General features: G+C 42.9%; 1 protein-coding gene across 8 annotated transcripts in view; it reads left to right on the plus strand.

Moving 5' to 3' along the window:
* Nucleotides 1-22787, plus strand: part of Ahi1 (Abelson helper integration site 1) — a 128703-nt gene extending 105916 nt beyond the window's left edge. For 3 of the 8 annotated variants that reach the window (XM_076928087.1, XM_076928089.1, XM_076928091.1), the window contains 3 exons: nt 10442-10503; nt 15935-16037; nt 21417-22787. In XM_076928087.1, the coding sequence (XP_076784202.1) occupies nt 10442-10503; nt 15935-16037; nt 21417-21419 (168 nt within the window). In that variant the 3' untranslated portion in view covers nt 21420-22787. Of the gene's footprint in view, nt 1-8042; nt 8292-10441; nt 10504-15934; nt 16038-21416 lie in introns of all 8 variants that reach the window. The other 5 variants (XM_076928090.1, XM_076928088.1, XR_013108290.1 and 2 more) reach the window with 4 other exon arrangements.
* Nucleotides 22788-22983: the final 196 nt, after the last annotated feature.

Here is a 22983-nt window from a genome sequence, read left to right on the forward strand (position 1 = left end):
AAAATAAGTCTTGTACACCTGTAATCCTGTTGATTCTAAAATTTTCATGATCTCAAGTTCTCTGCTTATGAGCATGTATAACTTCGTTCATGTTATATTTATCTTAATGAAATTAGAATTATACTAATGTTCTATTTTCTCTAACTAGTAAGTCTTAGACATAATTTTTATTAATATAGAAAATTCTATTTTTAGACCTTTAGAATTACTAAAACACCCAGAATATTCTTAATTCATAAAGTGCTGTGTGGTATTGTTGTAGAATTCTGGTAAATGCTCAGCTTTCTTTTCTCTTTTAAATTTTAAAAAAACAGTACTGAAAATTGAAAAGGGCCATGTGTCTTCTCTAAGTGGTTCAGCATAGTCAGTACATATGTGTTTTTGTATAGCTGCCAAATTTAATGAAACTTATACACAGAAATACTAGACTACATCTGAAAATATAGCTCAATCACTGTGATGCTTTGGGCATTACTTTAAAAACTCATAATAATTCTAAAAATATACATTGTAGCTTATCTTCCTTATCTTATCACATTTTTCAGTGTTTTCCAGGCTTGTAGAGTCAGTAAGAACAATCTGGTTTAATTAAAAATGGCCACTTTCTAAACCAGAATGCAGTCTATATTATATAGATATTATGTGTTATATGTAATAAAGTATATCTTATATTCAGTGACATCTGTTTTGGGTTTTGTTGTTGTTGTTGTTGTTGTTGTTGTTTTTGTATAGTCCAAAGTAAGAACAGAGAACCAAATTGCATCAGGTAATTCCATGGTAGTTACTGTACACACATGCATACATAGACACACACCACACACATATACCCACACACACCACATTCATACATACTATACACTACACACATATACACTACACATACCACACAGATACACACACAGATACACACAGAAACACACAGATACACACACATATATAATTTTACAATAGAAATTCTATCAGCCTCTCATAAAAACATTAGGTGTGTAAAAAACATGAAGCTTTCAATTTTTATTTCTGAGTCTTCTATCTCTTAGTCTTCAGAGAAGCTTATGATTGTGCTGTATGACATTATTTTCAAAAATGGTTTATATAGCAAAAAAAAAAAAAATGTTTGGGTCCTATACCGGGGTAAATTGGAATTATTATTCTTAAACCATAAGAATATTTTATTTTTATGTCAAGTACCCAACAAAGATACTTTTGCAGTAGTAATTTTGGATATGGTAACCAAATACATAGAATTCAGGAACGTTAAAGTACTGAATTGAAAATACAGTTATAATTATTGCCTCCTTCCTATTGCTAAAGAATATCATTTTGTTTTTACTTTAGTAATTCTGAGAGAGAAAATATAGTGGTATATCTCTATAGAGTTTGCTCCAAAGCTTCAGGAATATTTTATCTCTTATCTGAAAAGAACTAACTAAAAATATAATAGGAAATTCATAAACTTGGGATGAAATTTTACCTTATAGTTTAAAAAATAAAATATCTAGTTCCTGAACTTCATGAGGAAATACAGTGCATCCAGGACTGCTGTTTTCCTTACCGTAGCCAGGACTCGTTATGGTAACTTAACTACTGCAACCAAAGTGTATCCGTTCTGTACTGCAAGAGTGTCTGCTAGTCTGTAAACAAGAACATAGAGCAAGTACAGGAAGCCCCAGTGACGACAGACAGTAGAGCCAGAGCAGACCCGGTGCCCCTCAGACTCCATCCTCCACAGTGAGGTTCCCAGTGCCACACAGAGGAACACCTCAGCCCTCAGAGAGGTAGGCAAGCCTACAAAGGAGGAGTAAAGCCTTTTCTTTCATGTAATAGGGCTGGTTTACAGCTGCTTCTCCTTCTGCACCTGTGCCCCCACCATGTGTCAGCTCGTTTACCTCAGCCTTCTCTTCTCTCTGATGGATCCAGGATCCTCTGGCCTCCACAGGATGAGACCATGTGTGCCACAGCCTGTTTTCAGACTATGTAAGCAAGTATAGAGTCAAGACAGTTGCCAGGAGCTCTGGGACAGAGTCTATGTGACAGTCCCTCTATAGTTTGACCCCAAAAGTAGGTTTAGAAAATACTCCCTGATGTGTTTCTTAATTCCATTAATTACAGTTATCTTTAAAAGGCATGTGAATTATTTTCCCACCCAGCAACTCCTAATTTGAGCCTGAACTTGGCATCTATTGCATTCCATTTCATCGTGCTGAGCTTCCATTAGAAGCTCAACTTATAGAATAATATAGATTCCCAGTGAAAAATCCTTTTTTAAAAAAATTGGGACATACAAAGAAGTGTGCTTAGGGCATTTATCCCAATAACTATACAGAAATGCTATCCCAGTGTTCTCTGCTGTTGTCTGTGGTGCATAGAGCCCTGGACTCCGACAAGACAGAGTATACTCTTCATGATGATGTCTTCAGAGGTAATCGGAACATCGGTAACATTTCTCTGAAACCTGTCAGAGATCTAAAATGGAAAGATGGGATTTCAGGAACTCCCTCCCGGTCAGTCTGTTGGAAATGTCCTTAGGTAGTGGCAGGGATGATTAGAATCAGCCACACTGTCTTACTTGACAGTAACGCTCCTTGGAAGCTCTCTGGCACCTACTGTGTGCTCATTTGGCAGCCTATTTAAAAGTTTCTCACCCTCAGCACTGTAGGCATTTCACGACAATAATGCATCTGTCTAGGAAGATGCTGTACACTGTTGGAGGTCGGGTAGGGCTGCGGGTGGTGGCTGTTGTTGTTGTTGTTGTTGTTGTTGTTGTAACCTTGAGAGAAGGAACTTTGGTATCTGGCCTAGACCTAGCCAACTCTTTACCTCATAAGCCAGCAGACCTGCTTTATAAACCCATCGACTGCTGCTTGTTTCCTGTGCTTGAGGTTTTGGTGTTAGTTTTAGCAAAAACCATGGAAAATTAACTACATGCTAATGTTCTGGTTATTACTTACAATCACAGTGATGCAATCAGTGTTAGTACTGACTTTTAACAGTTGTGAATACTTTTGGTTTTTAGGAAACATAAAAGGGAGTGAACTTTTTCTTACTTAAGAGTCTTATTAGCCGGGCAGTGGTGGCGCATGCCTTTAATCCCAACACTTGGGAGGCAGAGACAGGCGGATTTCTGAGTTCGAGGACAGCCAGGGCTATACCTGTCTCAAAAAACAAAAAAAAAAAAAAAAAAAAAAAAAAAAAAAAAAAAAGAGTCTTATTTATTCAGATGAATCATGAAATAAAATGTCTTTCTCAACATACTGGAACAAATCTGCTTTATCACTTCCTGACTTAAACATTTGGCACTGAGTGAGCCTTCTGTTTACCTGTGTTGTTTCCCTATTATGGTAGGTGTGTCTATGTATCCAGCACCTACATGCTTCATATCTCACTTAGTGCAGACAGTTTTCTTAGAGTCCATATGACCTGATTTGGGAAGAATTGTCCCCTCATGATGAGAGATTAGGAAATAGCTCCTGCTCAGAAGAGAAAGAAGAAGGCCCAGTCACTCTTCTGTTTTCAGGAATTGAAAAGGGGTGGGGATCAGTGGGGGGCAAGATGGCTCTGCTGATAAAGGCAGTTTCTGCCCAGCCTGACTACCTGAGCTCAGTCCCTTTGTCCCACATAGTCAAAGTAGGGAGCTGATTCCTGCATCTTGTTCTCTCATCTCCACATTTACTCTCTGTAATACACACATCTTCACAACTGTGTGCTCACTTGCACACACACACAAACTGCATCCTCACAGCTGCATGCACACTTGCACACTCACACACAAACTGCATCCTCACAGCTGCATGCACACTTGCACACTCACACATAAACTGCATCCTCACAACTGCATGCACACTTGCACACACACATAAACTACATCCTCACAGCTGCATGCACACTTGCACACTCACACATAAACTGCATCCTCACAACTGCATGCACACTTGCACACACACACATAAACTACATCCTCACAGCTGCATGCACACTTGCACACACACATAAACTACATCCTCACAGCTGCATGCACACTTGCACACTCACACATAAACTGCATCCTCACAACTGCATGCACACTTGCACACACACACATAAACTACATCCTCACAACTGCATGCTCACTTGCACACACACACATAAACTACATCCTCACAGCTGCATGCACACTTGCACACACACATAAACTACATCCTCACAGCTGCATGCACACTTGCACACACACATAAACTGCATCCTCACAACTGCATGATAACTTGCACACACACATAAACTACATCCTCACAGCTGCATGCACACTTGCACACACACATAAACTGCATCCTCACAACTGCATGCACACTTGCACATACACATAAACTACATCCTCACAGCTGCCTACTCAGTTGCACACACACATAAACTACATCCTCACAACTGCATGCTTACTTGCACATGTACAAGTAATTGACACACTCTTTGTAAATGGAGGGTTTCTTTGGTGTTTTCTACTGTCTGGCTTGCCTACAATTTATTTCTGTGCTTCCCACACCAAGTCACTTAGTCCCCAGGAAGTCAGTTCATACAGGCACCAGTCGCACTTGGAGTCTGATTTGTCAGTCTCCTACCCTGGAGCAACCTACTTGTCCAGTTTTGCCACATCTGTTCTGTGTTTATTCATTGTTGTTTTAAAATTGCCACCATGTGGAGTTGTCCGGCTATGGTTACCTGCCTCGGTGGGGCACAGTGTTTTGTCATCTTTTTGTTTGTTCCTTTTGACTAGCTACCACATTCCATAACACCTCATTTCTCAAGCTGCTACTCCTGTCCTCAAGTTGACTCTGACTCCTGCTTTCTGCATGAAAACAAGAGTCCCTCAAGTTTTCATTCTGGTTCTCTCTGTAAGTTCACCCTTTCTGCTGATATTTTAAGAGATCAGCATTTCCTTCTATAGAAAACTGATTATTTTCTGCTTTCATTCTCCGGGTCCTTGGGCCTTATCTGAGGACTCCCATTCTCACTCTGACACCTGCTTTGTCATCTTCTCATTGTTTCTCAGACACTGCAGGAGAATGGAGTCTGAATAGTGATGGCAAACAAATGAAAAATAATCACTGCATTATTGCCTAAAGAATGGAAGTGACATTAGTCATAAAGTCGTAAAATTAAACATAAGCAATAAAAGGTAGTGACAGGAAACTGTAGGGTCATTTGTGAAAACCAGAAGTTATTACTGGAGAATGCCTTTGAGATAGGAGAACCAGCCTGTGAAGGTCCTAACATGGCCCTGCAGCATCGTGGTAGGAGGCTGAGACAAAGGAGGAAAGACAAAGAAATCAGCAGAATCTCAGAAGCCTTCATATGGCAGCTTAAGAGTTTATCACAAGTGTGGGAGGAACCTTCAGAGTACGGAAAGCAGACAGGTGACATGGTTAAATTGCTACTTCAAAAGCTCCTTCTCTGGCTAGAGAGATAGCTCAGTGGTAAAGCATTTGCGTAGCCCTGGGTTTGATCCCCAACAACTACATCAGAAAAGAAGTAAGAAAAGAAAAAAGCAATCTCATTCTAAGGTAGAGGTGCCTGAGTAGTAGACCCTGTACTCAGCAGCCTTCAGCTGTAGGTGCATACCTCCGAACTCGGGGTGAATAGATTCTATTGTATCAAAATTCCTGAAAGAAAGAATTTTAAAAGATGAAAGATTATCCTGGCTCACAGTCCCTGGGTTTTAGCAGCCAGCGATCTTCAGGTTCCAGTGTTTGGGGGCCTGTGGTCCAGTAGAGCATTCTTACAGAGCAGGCATGGTGAATCAGATCTGCTCACCTCATGGCAGGCATGGAAGCAGAGATAGGATGAAAGAAGGACTAGAAATAGGGTATACCCTTCCAAGGGAGTACCCCAGATGGCCGTCCTCCACCAAGGCTCTTCCATACTGATCACAGTAATGCCATTAGATTTTATGTCAATAACCATATTAACCCACCAATGGGAAGCATTTTTGTACCCTAAGTGTAACAAAATCCACCAACAAAAGCTCACTCTTGAATCTCTGGTGAGACTGGAAGCGGGTACAGAGTACTTATGTCTCTAAACCCACTCCCTGCTTTCCTGGATGCCAAAAAAAAATTAGGACATGGAAATTGGCAAAGGAGAATTCATTTATTTACAATTTGGCCAAAACAGAAAGGGAAAAAAAAATATCTAAATGCCTGAGACCATCTTATAGTTTAGAAAGCCAGGAAACAAAGGCCAGATGTGTGTAAATGTAGCTGTGAGACAGGTGATCCCAGGTCGCCTCCCTTGCCTCTGTTGTGGTTCATAACGTCTAGTTCGAACTGTAGATGGAAGGAGAAGCTTAAAGTTCCCCTGATTTACTTGTTGGTAAAAGAAAAGAATAGGAAAGAGGGTGTGAGAGCCTATCCATCCCTGGCCTGGTAGAGTTGCTTGTCCTCAGGATCATTTGTATGGAATGAGAGCCCTTTGTATGAAGGTTGACTTCAGACTTGACTCCTGTGTATTTTGTAGACATTCTGAATATTTGCCAGTTAAAGGGTGGTGGTTGACAGCCAGGGGTCAGTAGACAGGCTCACTCTTTTAGAATATGCCCCCCATCAGTGTTTTGCATAAATGCTTCATACACATGGCAGAAGATTCATTAAAGCCATGTCAGACATGATTGGGAAATCTGTCCTAATCCCAAACAACTTCACTTCACTTTTTTTTTTTTTTTCTGAAATTCAAACAGCAACTTTTAAAAGCTAACATTTTAACACGATAACTCAAAGATAGAGCAGTTTGTCACATGCTAAAGACTGACACAAAGAAAATGCTCTTTGCTTCTTTTCATTCTATAATGAAAATGTTTTGGTTCTGTAAGTGCAAAAAAATTGTATGTCTGTAGTAAAAACAAAATTCATAACGCAATCCCCTCATACCTGAGCTATTATTGGACAGTTCCTGGCGCTGTGAGGCAGAACACGAAGAGGGTAGCAGTGCAGAATGTGTGTGCTGTGGGTTGTAGCACCAAGGTGGCTGGGTGGAGGACACTTGATACTGCACACGGGCGTGCTCATGACGCAGAAGTGCTCAGGACACAGCACAAGGGTGTGCTAACAGAATCACCTCAAACTCCGCTCCCATCTGACTTTTAATTAATATTTGTACATTCCACAACAGAACCTTTTCCTGTTCCCAATTTTTTTAATAGCTCCTATATTTAGTTACAGGGCTGTGACCCACACTTTAAAACTCAGATCTACACCAGTGGCAAGGGGGTGCCAGGCCATACAAACCTAGTTTTTACCCAGAATGATTCTACTTATACATGTTGGCACTTGAGGCTTCAAATAAAATGGTACTGAAAATTACTTGTACTGTGAAGTCAGTTCTAGGAAATGTGGCGTGGCCCTCCGGCTGCTCCTGTATCCTTGGTGACTCTGGGCCTCCATTTCCTCATCTGTAGACATTGGTGTGGGGCTGTGAGAGCTTATGCATTCATGCTGAGCCCACTTCTAGTTAACAAAGCCCCAAGAGAGGGTAAGTGGCTTCTTAGGACCATACACAGTAATAACAACCATCCACCCCTCATTGGCAACCTCCCTCTCTTGTATCTATGCTCTAAAAGAAAAAAATATCTGACAAAGTAGAAATGAGCCATTTGAGATGGTAAATATATCAGTGGGCTCATAAGAGCATGTAAAATAAAGCTGTACTGTCTCAAAGTCTGCCTCATCTGGTGCTGGTGTGATAGCTACAACATACACTGATTGAATGTCCGTATGATTTTACATCCGTTCCTCAAGTTTTTACAAGTGTCTATTCCGGTGAGTTGTTTGCATGCCCATTTCTCTTTTGCAAAGCTGTTTTAAGTCGTTTTCTTCCTGATAAATCTCCACATAATCAGCGATGCCATTTTAAATCACTATTTATCATTCATTTCATGTGTAAGCCTCATGCATCCCACCCTGACAATCATCCCAAAGAGGCCGTGAGGGTTGGGAAGCAGGCATCTGTAGGCTCGTCCTGCCATTCCTCATCCTTGCTTTGCTCATCTTCCTCTCTCCATCCCTCCTCTCCAAATCAAGGGTGTCCATGAAGAGGAAACGAAGTCACAAAACAACTGAGAGGTGTGTGTGGAAAGGAGGGAAGGAAGGGCCACCATGCTCCTTGGCCTCCCTGATGGTGGGAGGCATGTGTGGGCTGATTGTGTTCCAGCTGTGGGGCTTCTGTTTAAAGATAAAATAAAAGAGCTGACAGAGACAACTCCTTCTTCCCCTCCTACTGCCTCCATGAGCACTTCCCATATGGCTGCTGCTGCCGAGACCAAGGAATGAGTGAGTAAAGGTTTTAGAGTGAAGTGTGAGTCCTAAGTAAGTAAGAGCTCCTACGAATCAGTGTCAAGACAATGACAGCTGGGTTCCCTACTAACCGAAGATTCATACATAGCATTTGAACATAGCCCAAGCCGCTTTGCATCATGGGAAAAAAGAATGCGGTATACCAGTGGCGGTTATAAAAGAATGAGGTATACCAGTGGTAGTTGTAAAAGAATACGGTATACCAGTGGTAGTTATAAAAGAACGAGGTATACCAGTGGCGGTTATAAAAGAACAAGGTATACCAGTAGTGGTTACATAAGAACACAATAGGAAACATGGCATGGACGATGTTTAATCTGTTTTCTGTCTTTTATTAAATTTGTTTTTTACTCGCATGCACATACTGCATTCTAATTACTGTCTCCTTCACTCTACTTAATGTCTACAATGTAAATCTGAGGGTACCCTAGCATCCCATTCTCGTGAGCAGACTGTTATAAGCAGGACTCCTAAGAGCTGTACAGGGCACCGCTGGCTTACCAGGGAGACTGCTTGTTTTCTCTGGTCAGCTCCAGAATAGGTGCAGATGATAGGAGTCGGCTTAGAGCTGTGTGACCACAGTGCTTTTACCGTGCTTTACAAGATACAGATTGTCTTGGTAAAATGCTGGCCTTTCTTGGACAAAGAGGTAGAAATGATACTTAAACCTTGTAAAGAATTTTAAAAATTCAAACCTCCCATTTAATTCAGTTAATGTGTGTGGACCTTTGTGCTCACGAGAACGCTGGGGGAAGTTCTGGGGGGATTGCTGCTCAGTTTGATCCTTTCTGTTGCTTGTGCTGTGGAGTGAGAACAGGCTAGGGATTTAACAATTTGAACTACTATTAGAATTGAAATTGACTATGAGTATGTATTTTTTTTTTCTCAGTACGTTTTAACTGAGACTTATCAACTGTAGTGGTGAAGGCATATCAAGGTGGCATTAGTTCTTATATTGTTGGGGTCACTTGCTACAGCACCCACCTTTTACCCCTGCCTTGTCTGTCTATAATTCTCACCTCAAATGTTTGATTTAAAGCCACTTGATAGTAAATACATGACCACAGTGAAGAAAAGCAGGTGTCTTAAAATCTTTATAATAAGCACAGCACTGCTTGTTGGAAGGTACTTGGTGAATGAGCTCTCCACGGCACAATCTCCAGAAATCTGATTATGAAGGAGGAATCTGGAGGCACAGTGAGCATCAGTGGAGAGAAGACGGGAATACAGTAGTTCTCAAGCAAGGCTGAAAGAAAAGCTGTGTCCTTTTCTTGCATCTAGTTTTTCATTTTGTCTTCTGAATGGCTTTAATTTAAATACCTGTATAGACATCTTTCACCTGGATATTATTCACTAGTTTATTGTCTTATTTTGAGTGTCGAATGGATCTTTTCTATAATGTCAGTGATTTCGATTCAGTCTGTTTCAGGACAGCGCTGGGTGGATTTGTAACGTGCCATGTCACAGTAAACTCCATCTCCTCACTGAACTTTGGGTTGGAGCCAATGCTCTAAATTCTAGAGGAAGAGTCTAGTACTTGGAATATAAGTTGATACCTCCTCCACAAGTCCGTACTCGATCCTTCTCAGGGATCCTTCTCAGGGATCCTTCTTGGGTGCCTTAGTAAAGTAAGAGTCACTGAGCAAGTCTGTAAAAGAGTCACAGTGTTCAGCTTCAGAATCGTGCATTCAGTTCAGTTGACCCTCGAGTAGAAAACATGCATGGGCTGACAAGACCCGAGAGAAAAGCAGTGAGAAAAGACACACGTGGACTTTAAGGAACCAACAGCCACACTGAGCTAATCTAAGCTTACACACAGCCTTTCCCTTCGTTTTTCTTTGTGGATTTTTTGTTCTTGTTGTTAATGATTTTGTTTGTTTAAGAAGGGTTTTGGTTTTCATGCCCTTCTCTGAAAGGTGATCTGAATGGTGCACCCCAGGCAGTACACTAACTTCTGGTTTCTATAGGACTGAGTGGGTTACAGGGATGATAGACTTGCAAGTTCAGTATAGGCGTAAACATTCGTTTCTGTCTTCATTCAGAGATGGTAGGGACTCTGTGGGTGCTGACTCTGTAGCCCTCTTTCCTGTTTGACTTGCTGTTTGGTTTTCTCTTCTTCTTCACAGCAGCAGGCGCTCAGTAAGGACAGGCCCCTGGATTCCAGACTGGGCTCACAGTCTGTGGAGCAGTAAGTAGCCTCTCCTTTTGGATTATTGCAATGATAAATAGCGGTGTTTTGTTTTGTTCTGGTCCTTAAGGATGATCTATATCCCTTTTTCATAACACAATGATCACACTACAAGTTAAACTTCATATCTCTGACTTATGAAAGACCTTAAGAATGTGTTAGAAGCCAGAGAAATAATGTTATATAAATATCAACACACTAAACATCAGAAGACTTATTTTTATCTTTCATTTACTTTGAGTAATGTTCTGAAATAACATTAGCTGAATGCAAACACATGGTTGGTTAGGTAAAACTAAATTATGAAATGTCTACTCTGAGGCTTTACAGGGAAAATAGCCAGTTCCCAAGATGTTCCCCATCAGAACATATGTGTTCTGTGTCACCAGCGAAGCATAAATGCAGCATCCATGAACAGCACAGGCATGTGCTAACTCCTCCTGTGTCCTGCAAGTGTGCACACAGCCTTTCCCTGCTGGGCTTCCTTCCGATGTGTTGTTTCAAGTTAAGAGAAACTACATGCTTCCATAGTTTGAAGAGGAATCCACCTCTTCCACTTCAAAAGTTCTTCTGCAGATGGTGAGGATCACCAAATCAAGCCATGCAGTATGCTACAAGACAGGGTTTTACTCCACAGATAAGAGACGTGTGATTTTTAAGTAGACTTTAAAAGTCATGGAATCATAAGCTAGAAGATACCTTATTATTCCCACATCCCCTCTGTGCTAATGCCATAGGGCCACACTGTCAGTGCCTAAATTAAAACCTCAGTCCCCAGACCTTCACCACTGGGCTTGCTTGTCCTTTCTCAGCTAGAGTCTCAGCCACAGTTGCCATGGGAAGATATTGTTACTGGAATTGGGGGGGGGGGGGGGGGCGCGGGTGCTGAGGGAGGTGGCTCTTAGTGATTGCCAAGTGATACAGGAGAAACCAGGGCCCCTTCTTGGGGTCCTTGGTCTCATTAATAAAATAATTTAAGAGTGGATTTGAACAGAAGTCAAAGACAAAGTCATTAGGGTTTAAAAGGAAACCCCAGGGCAGTCACACTATGGATCTTAGCAGCTTCAAAGAGAACAGTGAAAAAGAAAGAAAGCCAGCCAGCATGGGGCTCAGCAGACACAGTAGACAAGCAGCCACATGGTTGGGAAAAAGATTTTACAGAAGGCAAGGAAGCTCAACATGTTAGGGAAGCTACTTCGAAAATAGATTTTAAAAGAAGAAAAGGAGAAGTTACACTTTTCCTCACAAATTCGGCCAGTCTTACAGACCTGCATAGCTACGGCGTGATAATCCATGATGATCGGCTGCGCTGTTGGATTCTTTTTAAACGCTCAGAAACTGACTGAATGTAAGGAATAAAATACAGCATCATCGTAGGTCACAGTATCTTTCTATTCCCTCCGAAAGGATGTAGTTTGCAGCCCACCTTTCTCCCCTAAAACGTCCTGTTTCTAATAACTTTCTTCTAGGCTGTTACTTTAGTTACTCAGAATACAAATTACATATTAGATGCAAACTGAAGAGAAGCAAGTGATCACTGCAAGAGAAGAGCTAGCCTGCCTCCGGAGGGCCGGGGCCAGGCTTCCATTGGGCTTTCAGAGCTGAACATTCAGAGCATTGACACTGAGACAGCAATGAGGTAGGAGCTTCAGAGAGAAAAGAAGCCACTCAGATATCAAGGGCTATTGGGAGGAGACTAGTGGTGGGATAATCTAGTCACTAGTCACCCTAGTGAGTTGTTATTCCTGAAGAACATGGGATTGGAGAGTTTGGAGCAGTTGACAGTTGAAAGGTGGGACCAGGAGACCCAGCTTGCTGCATGTGCATGGTTTACCTGAGCCAGAATAAACATTTCCATATCAAGAACTTAGTTGTGTTCTGACCCCGCTGCTGTGGCTGTCATTACAGGGGAGAGTCAGCCTAGTGGAGAAATTGCTGCTGGTTGTTTTCGGCAGGAGCTGTGCTAGGCACACATGGTGTGTGCCTTTGAGTGTGCTAAGTATGTCAGAGAACACGGATGCAATGCAAATCATTTTGCACATGTAGATCTGTCAGGCACCAGCATGTCCTCATGTTCTAGGCACTGGGGATACAACAGCAAACCCATAAAAACCCGTCTCAAAGAGTCGCTGTTTTATTTCCTCATCTGTAAAACATCTGAGTCAGAGTGTGCTGCACTGTGGAGAAGAATCAAATATGGGCAGAAGCTAGAAATAGGATCTGTAATTGATACAGGTTTTTGGTTTTGTTTCATATTGTTAGTGATTTTGTTTGCAGCAGTCATGTTCTGTAGTCTAGGCTGGCCTTGAACTCATGGGTGATCCTCCTGTCTTATCCACCTAAGAGCTGGGATTATAGACACGAGCCACTACAGTGGGTCTAGTGTGGCTTTAAGTTGAACTGTCAGAGACGATCTTGCAGAGAAGAGTAGAAGACTAAAGGGAATTGAGTTGTGTATGTGAGAGAGAGAGAGACAAGTGCAAAAAGCCTTGAGGCAGGGTTGTGTGAGAGAGCTCTCTAATGCAGTGGTGAGGAAACTGCTGGGGTGTCTGGAATAGACAGAGCCATTGAGAGAGAATGCAGAGACCAGGGTAAGTCATAAGCATTAGAGTCTTACAGAAAGTGAAAAGGGCATCATCAAATAGAGGGAGTAGCTCAAGTGTTAACAGCATCAGTCTAACATCCGACATAAGAATGCACATTAGTAGGTAAGGATGGAACCAGAGAGACTTGTTAAGATAATGTTAAAATTATTCAAAATAGATTTGGCTCTTCCTAACAAAAGTATGGTAGCAATGGGGTTGGTGAGACAGGACCAGAATTGGGGCTAGCGATTCCTCGGTGAAGTAAGTCCTTACCTCAGAAGCATGAGCTTGAGCCCCAGACCCAGGGGAACGTGCTAGACATGGAAGTGTGTGGCTATAACCCAACCCTAGTGAGATGGAGGCAGAATCCTTGGCTTGCTGGCCAGCCAGTCTAGCCTAAGTGCTGAGCACCGGGTCAATGAAACACTGTCGTCTCAAAGAAGATGCAGTGTTCCTGAGGATGGCACCTGTCCTGTCAGGGTGACTGTGGCTATGATGACACCAAGACCAAAGTGACTGGGAAGGAAAGGGTTACACTTCCACATCACAGTTGACCATCAGAGAAAGTGAAGACAGGAGCTCAAACAGGGCTGGAACCTGGAGGCAGGAGCTCCTGCAGAGGCCATGGAGGGGTGCTGCTTACTGCCTTGCTCCCCATGGCTTGCTCAGCCTGATTCCCTATAGAATTCAGGGCCACCAACCCAGGTGTTGCACCAACCACAATGGGCTGGGTCCTCCCCATCAATCACTAATAGAAAATGCCATGTCAGCTCATCTATAGCTACATCTTCTGGGAGCATTGTCTTAATTGAGGTTCCCTCCTGCCAGCTGACTTTAGCTTGTGTCTGGTGGATATGCAACTAGCCCCCCCTCCACCCAGGGTTGTCCTTATGGATGTCACATGTACCCATAAGTACATATACACCAACACACACATTCATAGATACACTCACACATATACAAACATATTTTTATAGGTCTGGTTTTATGTATACATGTGTATTTATGACACTTTTAGTGAAATAAACTTAGTATACAATAAATAACATGTTACACATTTCAGATTTTAAGAAAGGTAGACTCCATGAGCCATTACCACAATTAAAGAATTTCTCCTTTTTAAAAATATCTCCCTTCTATTTCTTCCTTTCTATAACTACCATCCCTTGATAACCAGGGACCTCTCTCCTTCTAGAGTTTCAAGTTCTACAACGTGTTTGTTTATTATGTTAATAGCTCCTTGAATTGTCTAGTTTGGAACCACTACAAATATCAGTATTTGTATACAAGTCATTGTATAGACATTTGTCTTCTCTTCAGTAAATAGTTAGAATTGGGTTGACTAGGATTGTTTTCATACGTTTTTTCTGTATGATTTCACACTTATCAGCTTACCTGTATGCAGATAGCTGTGCTTCCTTACCAATACTGGTATAGCAGACTGTAATTGCAGTCATTAGAATTCAAGATGTAGCTCATTGCTTGGAATTTGTATATCCTTACCCCTAATTTTGTGTGTGTGTGTGTCCATCCATGTATATTTTTATTATTTACTTGGTAAAATAAATATCTGTTTAATGTTTTACATATTTATTACTTTTCTACATATAATCCTTTACTTTGGGAGGGGGCAGTCCCTGTGTGGAGTGGAGCTCAGGATAACTTGAAGAGTCAATTCTGACCTTCTACCATATGAATGTAGGAAATCAGACTCGGCTGTTCCTGCTAAGCTGGCTCTCCAAACCTGTCATTACTAAGCCTCACAGTGCATTATGTCTTCCAAATATGGCCTCTCTACCGAACTTCCACATGGTCGCCTTCTCACTGTGGCTTCAAATGCCCTCTGTGTGCACACATATGGAGAGCCTGTATGCATGAGCTCCCAGACACACATATGGAGAGCCTGTATACATGAGCTCCCAGACACATATGGAGAGCCTGTATACATGAGCTTCCAGACACACATACGGAGAGCCTGTATGCATGAGCTTCCAGACACACATATGAAGAGCCTGTATGCATGAGCTTCCAGACACACATATAGAGAGCCTGTATGCATGAGCTTCCAGACACACATATGAAGAGCCTGTATGCATGAGCTCCCAGACAAGCAGATTCTCGTGTCTTTTCCTTCAAAAAACACTGGTACGGTTCTGTCTGGATAAAACCATATAAACTTACTCACCCTCCCTAAAAGTTCCAGTGTCCAGATGCTCACGGGAGAGCCAGAGCTTGACCATGAGTGTACATGTGCAGTTTGTGCATGATCTTTATCAGTCCTGCTGATGGCCTGAGTTTTCAATTCCTGCATCTTTTTAAAGCCCTGTCAGGATAGTCTCACCTTTCATACATATTCTAGATAGAAGACTAGGCTCTTAGTTCCTGGGTTTCTCTCTTTTCATGTTCCTGTGTTCTTTTTCCTTACATGTAACATTGTGCTACAGCAAACCTGTGTGTGCCTAGCTGTTTCCCTGCACGTGCCACTGCCTTCTGCAGTTGCTGTGTGCAAGCTCACTTAAGAACCTCTTCTCTCTCTGTCGTTAAGAACAATCCTGGAACAGCATGTTGGCCATCTGTGTTGACAAAACTTTCTGGTTTTCCCTATGCATCTGACTGTTTTTCAGAAACAGACAGAATTTGTGTAGTTCCTTTCCCAGTGGCTAGGATGGAGCAGCTATCTCCCAGCCCTCTGGATAATCCCACATTTAACTCTGCCCAGCTGTTTCCTTGGGCCCTCCCACCTGTCATCTGTGTCCATCCTGTCCCTTCCCTACATCCACGCCTTATCTAATCCACTCCAGCCGCTGGCTCACTGGCTTCTCACTCATCCTCTTTCCTTCCTGTAGCTCTGAGAAGGGCAAAGATCAAAACTTGGAGGACCGAGGACACAAAGCGGATATGGAGATGAAGAAAAGTGAGCCGATGGTCCGCAAAGTCACCCTGATAGAGGTAAGAGAAAATCAACAGAAAGTTAGCGGTGAGAGAAAACAGGAGAAAGTTATTTCATCACCAAGAAAAGATGTCAGGCATCCTGGTCAACAATGGCAGATGACAGAGAGCACCTCTGGTGTAAGCACTGGGAGGGTTGGGAAGGCTATTGGTGGCCTTCAGGAGGTGTTGGTAGACAGTCCTGATAGTGTAAGTCAGCTTGAAGGGAAAGACCACCAGAATAGTCTTTCTCTCCAAAATCCTGGGCTGTGAGCAGAGAAAGAGACTGAACAGTAACTAGCAGAAAGCTCTGTGTGAAGGTCTTTATACAGAGAGAATGACAAAAATGCCTGCAAACTGAGAGTACAGAGCCACTTGAAAACCCATCCAGCTGGGGTGGGGGGGGGCCCTAGGGTCCCAAGGAAACAAGCCTGAGTTATGCTATAAACTGGACAGTGGACCACACTTACCTCTGAGATAGGCCTTGGGGACATGGGAGTAGGTGCACAGGCATAAGAAGTGGAAGGAAGTCTGTCAGACATCTTGTTTTCTCTGTAGGCAGAAATTTGTTGAAACAAAATGTTCAGTATTCCAGCCCTAACTGTACCCATATGCATACATTTGGTACTTGCTAGAAATCAGTTTCCATAACTTTTTTAATTAAAAAAAAATAAGTTAATCTACGTGTATAGAAAACCTAGATGAATAATTAAATCATCCTGGGAAAGGCTTTTTATATACTCATGATATTAGAATCAGAAAACATTTCTGGGTTTTTGATTGTTTTTGCAGTGTCGTCGTGATGGTTTGGTTTTTAGGAGAAGGGCAGCTCCTGTTTCCTAGACTAGCCTCAGACTCTTGGGCTCAAGCAGTTTTGCCTTAGCTTCTGAGAACATAAGACTATAGCTAGCCAGGCAGTGGTGGCGCACGCCTTTAATCCCAGCACTTGGGAGGCAGAGGCAGGTGGATTTCTGAGTTCAAGGTCAGCCTGGTCTACAGAGTGGGTTCCAGGACAGCCAGGGCTACACAGAGAAACCCTGTCTCGAAAAACAAAAAAAACAAAAACAAAAAAAAAAAAAAAAAGACTATAGCTACATGCCACTGTGTCCAGCTTAGAACCATTTTGAAACCATTGTTTGGATTTATGGAATGGAAACTTTAAGATCATGCATGTCAGCGATGAAAAAAGTGGTGCCGGAAAGATGGCTCAGCAGCTAGAGCACCTGCTGCCAGTTCCCAGCAGGCACGGCAGCTTACAGCTGTCTGTAACTCCAGTGCCCGGACCATGCCCCGTTCTGTCCTCCTTGGATACTACATGCTGTGTATGCATGCATACATACATACATACATACATACATACATACTTACTTACTTACTTACTTACTTACAGGCAAAACACTTGTACCCATAAAATAAAAATAAATTTGTTTTTAAAAAGAATCTATAGACCAATAAAGTTTTTAAATAATAGCTGGGCTGGAAAAGAATGTTACCTAAAGGATTTGTACAGGTAGCATATAGAATTTTTCCTAGTAGAATTTGTGCTGTAGCATGTAGAAAGCTCTAAGAGCTCATCGGGGAAAGAAGCATCACTAAGGGAACTGGTGAAGAATGTATAAGGGGTGTTATTAAAAGCATAAATATATTTGGTAATAAACATGAACAGTGTTTGTTAGCAGTGACAAATTCATGAAATGAAAAGTAAAAAGCAAAATTAGACAATTTTTCCACTACAAAAATGACAGCAAGCTTTAAAATATAGGAAATATAATTTTTATGAGACTCTAAGCAAGTGGGTTAACCTCTTAGACGTGTGTCCCTATGTACAATCCATTTGTTCTTCATGAATGCACGCTTGCTAATAAGTTTGTTTTTATTGCCATAAAAGAGAGCCTGTGAGGGTGTACGGTTTTCAAAATTCTTACATAGCTAGATGTGATGAAGATTGTCTGTCATCCCAGTCGCTCATGTTTGAAGCTGGAAGAAAAGTGCCAGCCCAAGGGTGCAAAGCTGTTCTGGGCCAACCAGGGAAACCCCATCTCAAGACTGAACATGTCCTTCACGGACAGCAGGAGAAGATTGAGGTCGGGGTCACTTAAAAGACAAGTCGGTGTTTAAGAGGAAATTTTAATTCAGTCTTTATGAGGAAAGCATTGCTTAAATTATCTCTGGCTCAGTATGCTGGTTCAGCTGATTTGCCTTTCAGTGGAGAGGTTGATGGTTAAGCCCACCTGCAACAGGACAGTTGGGGGCTGTTATTTCAGAAGATGCTCTTCTAAAAGGAATTTATTAAATTGTGAAACATGCAGGTAATTGTCAGGTACTCGTTATTCATAGGACAAATTGTTTTGTTGTCGTATGTTTTTGTCATATTGTATATGAGTGAAAAGATGTTGTTGATAAGTCTAGAAGGTAGAAGGTAGGTATAAATAGTCAGCACGTGTGTGCTCCTGAACAGCGTGCCTCAGCAGGTGTGAGCTCACTGAGTGCTGAAGCTGTGGTGATTGATTTTTTGTTTGTATCCATTTATTTCCTGATTTTTTTTTTTTTTGGTTTTTCGAGACAGGGTTTCTCTGTGTAGCCCTGGCTGTCCTGGAACTCACTCTGTAGACCAGGCTGGCCTCGAACTCAGAAATCCGCCTGCCTCTGCCTCCCAAGTGCTGGGATTAAAGGCGTGCACCACCACCGCCCGGCCTGATTTTTTTTCTGCTTGGCATTTTCACACTACTTCAACATTCCCTTCAAATTGAACATAATTTCAAATTCTAACAGATCTATTCTTTCTACACAAAAATACGAAGTTCAAGGTCTCCTGACACAAAGCTCCCTAAGTGGAGTGTTTTTCTCCTCCATGTTGAGGGCTCTGCCTGGATAGCAAGTGTTTGCAGTGCCTACAGGCAGCCATGGCATGCTGCCATTTTCTGCGCCCCAGCACGTAGTGTGGAGCTCAGCACAGAAACAAACCTGTACTGGTTCAGTTCCTTCTGACGTAAGGCCTGGCCAGAGATGTGGTGTCACTGCTTTACACAAACATCAGGTTTCCTATTCATTTTCATAATCTTGCTGTACAGATTCCCTTCTCTCTCTGTTTTACAGCCTCCGTCCTGTGTCAGCTGTGGGCTGCTCTGTGGGAGCCTGCCTCAGAGGAGGGGCTTGGACTCAGGGTTGTGTTCTTGGGAGGAAGGGTCTTCCATGCTCTCAGCAAAGCTGGACTGCCTCAGCTTTGAGGGCCCCATTCTGTCTTTTGGCAGCCACGTGTCCCACTGCCTCCTGAGTTGCTGGTGGTGCACACTTGACTGTGCCTTCTGTCCCTCTCTCCTAACCCTGCCTCCTGCTCACAGGCAGTCTGTGTGTGTCACGCTCACTGTTCCTGCCTCCTGACGTAGGAATCATTTCCCTCAGAGACTGTCCTGCTTCAGCTTTCTCTCAACTTCTCTCTGGGTTCACTTTGGAGTTTCTCCTGCTGTCTCTGTTTACTTCTCACAGCTCGCTCCTCATCTTCTGCACCTGTGGGCTGAGCCGTCCCTGATTTCCAGATGTGGCCTGTCACCTTTCCCTTTCTGTCTTCCTCCTTGTGCCACCACCATGCGTCCCTCCCCTTCTGTCTGTTGCCCTGACCTTTCTTCTCCTCTCTGTGTTTTGCAGGCTTTCTGGTCTCTGTGTGACCTGTCCCTGCATCTGTTTGAACCTCTATGCTACTCTTACCCTCTCTTCTCAGTCCCTAAATGGGCTGGAAGTGTTACATCCACTTCTTATACACACAGAATAGCAGAAATGACGTTTCTGACTCCTCCTGTTACTCTAGTATTTTAGCATGTTGTGTCTATTGCATTTTACACGTAACCAGTTACTGTCATGAGCTTCACGTGGACCAGTTTCTGCGCTTCTGTGCTTAACAGAAGTTTATCTGTATAATTGCATTTAACAAATTTAAAATCAGGAAACCTGAACTAACAACAGAATTTTTCCAAACCTTGAATGTAAATTTTTTCTCATATGGAAAAAAAATAATAACATAACCACATACTTAAGGTAAAGCCTCCTTTGAAAAACACAAGTATTTGCCTTCCTGGGAGAGCCAGTGGGGAATGGCTGGCCTCTGCCCTTGCCTGCCAGTGTGTCAACCATTGCTTTTCTCAGAGGTGATGGGTTGGCCTATTGCCATTGTTGCAAGGCTACAGCTGGTTTCTAAGGACAGTCTGGCCTCTCTGGTTACAGGGATCTCAAGAGGTTTAGGTCCAGAGAGTCAACTGTGCCTCTTGAGTGGTGAAGCCCACTGCGCACAGTCGCTGTCCATGCCCACTGTGCACACTCGCTGTCCATGCCCACTGCGCACACTCGCTGTCCATGCCCACTGCACACACTCGCTGTCCATGCCCACTGCACACACTCGCTGTCCATGCCCACTGCACACACTCGCTGTCCATGCCCACTGCACACACTCGCTGTCCATGCCCACTGCACACACTCGCTGTCCATGCCCAGTGTCACACACTCGCTGTCCATGCCCACTGTGCACACTCGCTGTCCATGCCCACTGCACACACTCGCTGTCCATGCCCACTGTGGTCTCTAAGAAAGCAACATCTGCATGATGGCTCTTAATTTTTACTAATAATTTAATTTGCTGTAACCCAGAGTTGTGTGTAGATGCATGGTGAGCAGTGCTAGCTATTGATCCAGTGATGGCCGTGGTGAGCAGTGATAGCTATTGATCCAGTGATGGCCGTGGTGAGCAGTGCTAGCTATTGATCCAGTGATGGCCGTGGTGAGCAGTGCTAGCTATTGATCCAGTGATGGCCGTGGTGAGCAGTGCTAGCTATTGATCCAGTGATGGCCGTGGTGAGCAGTGCTAGCTATTGATCCAGTGATGGCCGTGGTGAGCAGTGATAGCTATTGATCCAGTGATGGCCATGTGGATCAGAAGCACAGCACGCCTTGTCTCACTTGTCATAGAGTTTGAAAAATATATTTAGCCCAGCTTGACATTTAGACCCAGCCATGGAGTAAATGAGAGAATCTTGATGAAAATGGTCTATCTCTTCATAATGATGAAACTGAAATGCCCTCACAAGAATGGCCCCCGCCCGTGAAGGGAAGGACTTTGCCTCCCGGAAGCTGCTTCCTTCAACATCTTGCTCAGTTTGGAGCTGCCACATCTACTCTTGAAAAAAAAAAATTGTCTTTCCCGCTTAGGTTAGCTCATCAGTACTAACGATGCATAGAAACGTGACCAGTATAATCAGGGGCAAGCTACACCACGGCCAGTATATCAATATTGTTATATCAATGTAGCACTCTTAACTAGCGTGTGAGGTGGTGCTGGGTTTCTTGCTTGTGTACCTGCTCCGGTTGTAGCCGGAAGACATCACTCATTACCTTGTGTGCTTTTCTCCCTAGTAAAAAGCTGGAAAAGAAAAAAGCAGCAGCCCGATGAGCGCACGTGACACGAAATCCACGCCATGCGTATTTCTCTTTAGATTTTGGATGAAAAGAAGCAGTATTTATTGACCTTATGAAAAACCTGAAGCAACGTTAGCTCTAAAAAAAAAATCACTGTGGCCGTTGGGCTCAATTGTTATAAACCCTGTGAGTGTTACTGGTCAAAGTGTTCTACTTGTGCTACTAGTAACCGTATCAGAATTAGAGTGCTGTTGCTGCTGGAAAAAACAGTAAAGCAAGCCCCAGAACTGCCGCCCAGGACGTGTGAGTAACTGTGTGCAGTGTTAGTCATTGACTAAGTCATCACCCCGTGTGGCTATGGCCGTGACGTGGCTGTGTCGTAAGCCATCATCCCATGTGCCCGTGACTGTGATGCTCTCTGCTCAGAGTGCAGAGAGTCTGCTTTTGAAGTTAACTGTGTGTAAAACACAAGTAGCTTCTGGATATTGTGTATTCACACAGCCCCAGTAACAAAAGCATTAAAAGAGACAGTTTGCTTTTAAGAGCTAAATGTTTATGTTGCCCATGGATGAATTAATTATATGTGTAATTCAACACACCTGAACTAAGAATGATTTTGGCTGCACTGGCGACAGTATACCAAATGTATTGTTATTTTTTAAAACAGTTCATATTTAAGAATATAAGTAACTTATGGGTGTAAACTGTTTAATGGTTGTTTTAGTCTGAAGTTTGGTTTTAAATTATTACACAGCATTATTTATGCCTTTATTTCCAGAACAGCCATGCCATTGCCATATGGCCGTAGGTTGCAGTTGGCTAGAACAGTGTAACTCCTCCATCCTGGTTTTCTCTTGACTCTTCCCTTTCTTCAGCTGCACGAGAAGTCTGTCAGTAAAGCATTTAACCCCAACAAGGTCAAACCTGTGGTAAAGTTACAAAAACTTATTTACCGAATCAGACAATTGATCTCATTGAAATAAGAAGTGAGAAACACTGTGTTGAGCACTGAGGTGTAAACGTGTCCAGATGTGCCGATAGCTTCTAGTACAGATGTCTTTGCCTCTTATCCCTGCACATGTTGTAGAAGCTTAAAATGGTAAACATGGCCCTGCCGTGCAGAACCTTTATAGAATTGTTGTCATTACAAAAAGGAGGTCTCCAGTGCATACAGGGTGACACTAAAAGCCGCTTAAGCCCACAGCCCTCAGCACCAAAGTCTCTTGTGCCAGTGCCATTATTGTGGTTGTGTGTGTCCGTGCTCCCGGTGCACTTGGGCTGGCAGCTGAGTCACTCTGAACATGCTTCTTTTCCGTCTTGTGAGTGTACTGCTTGAGACAATTACAAAATAAAGGTGTGTTCCTACTATTTCAGCTTGTGGTTTTTTTCTTTTCTGCGTGTGCGTCTGTGCGTGTGTACGTGAGTGTTTAGGCATGCTGGTGTGTGTTCATACACCTGAGTGGGCCCTGTGCTGACGTCAGCCATCTTCCTTCCTCAGTATCCCCCACTTCACTCAGCAGGGTCTCTGCAAACCCAGAGCTCACATCCCAAGGACCCACACGTC

The sequence above is a fragment of the Arvicanthis niloticus genome, chromosome 30 (assembly GCF_011762505.2).
Source record: "Arvicanthis niloticus isolate mArvNil1 chromosome 30, mArvNil1.pat.X, whole genome shotgun sequence".
Taxonomy (NCBI): Eukaryota; Metazoa; Chordata; class Mammalia; order Rodentia; family Muridae; genus Arvicanthis; species Arvicanthis niloticus.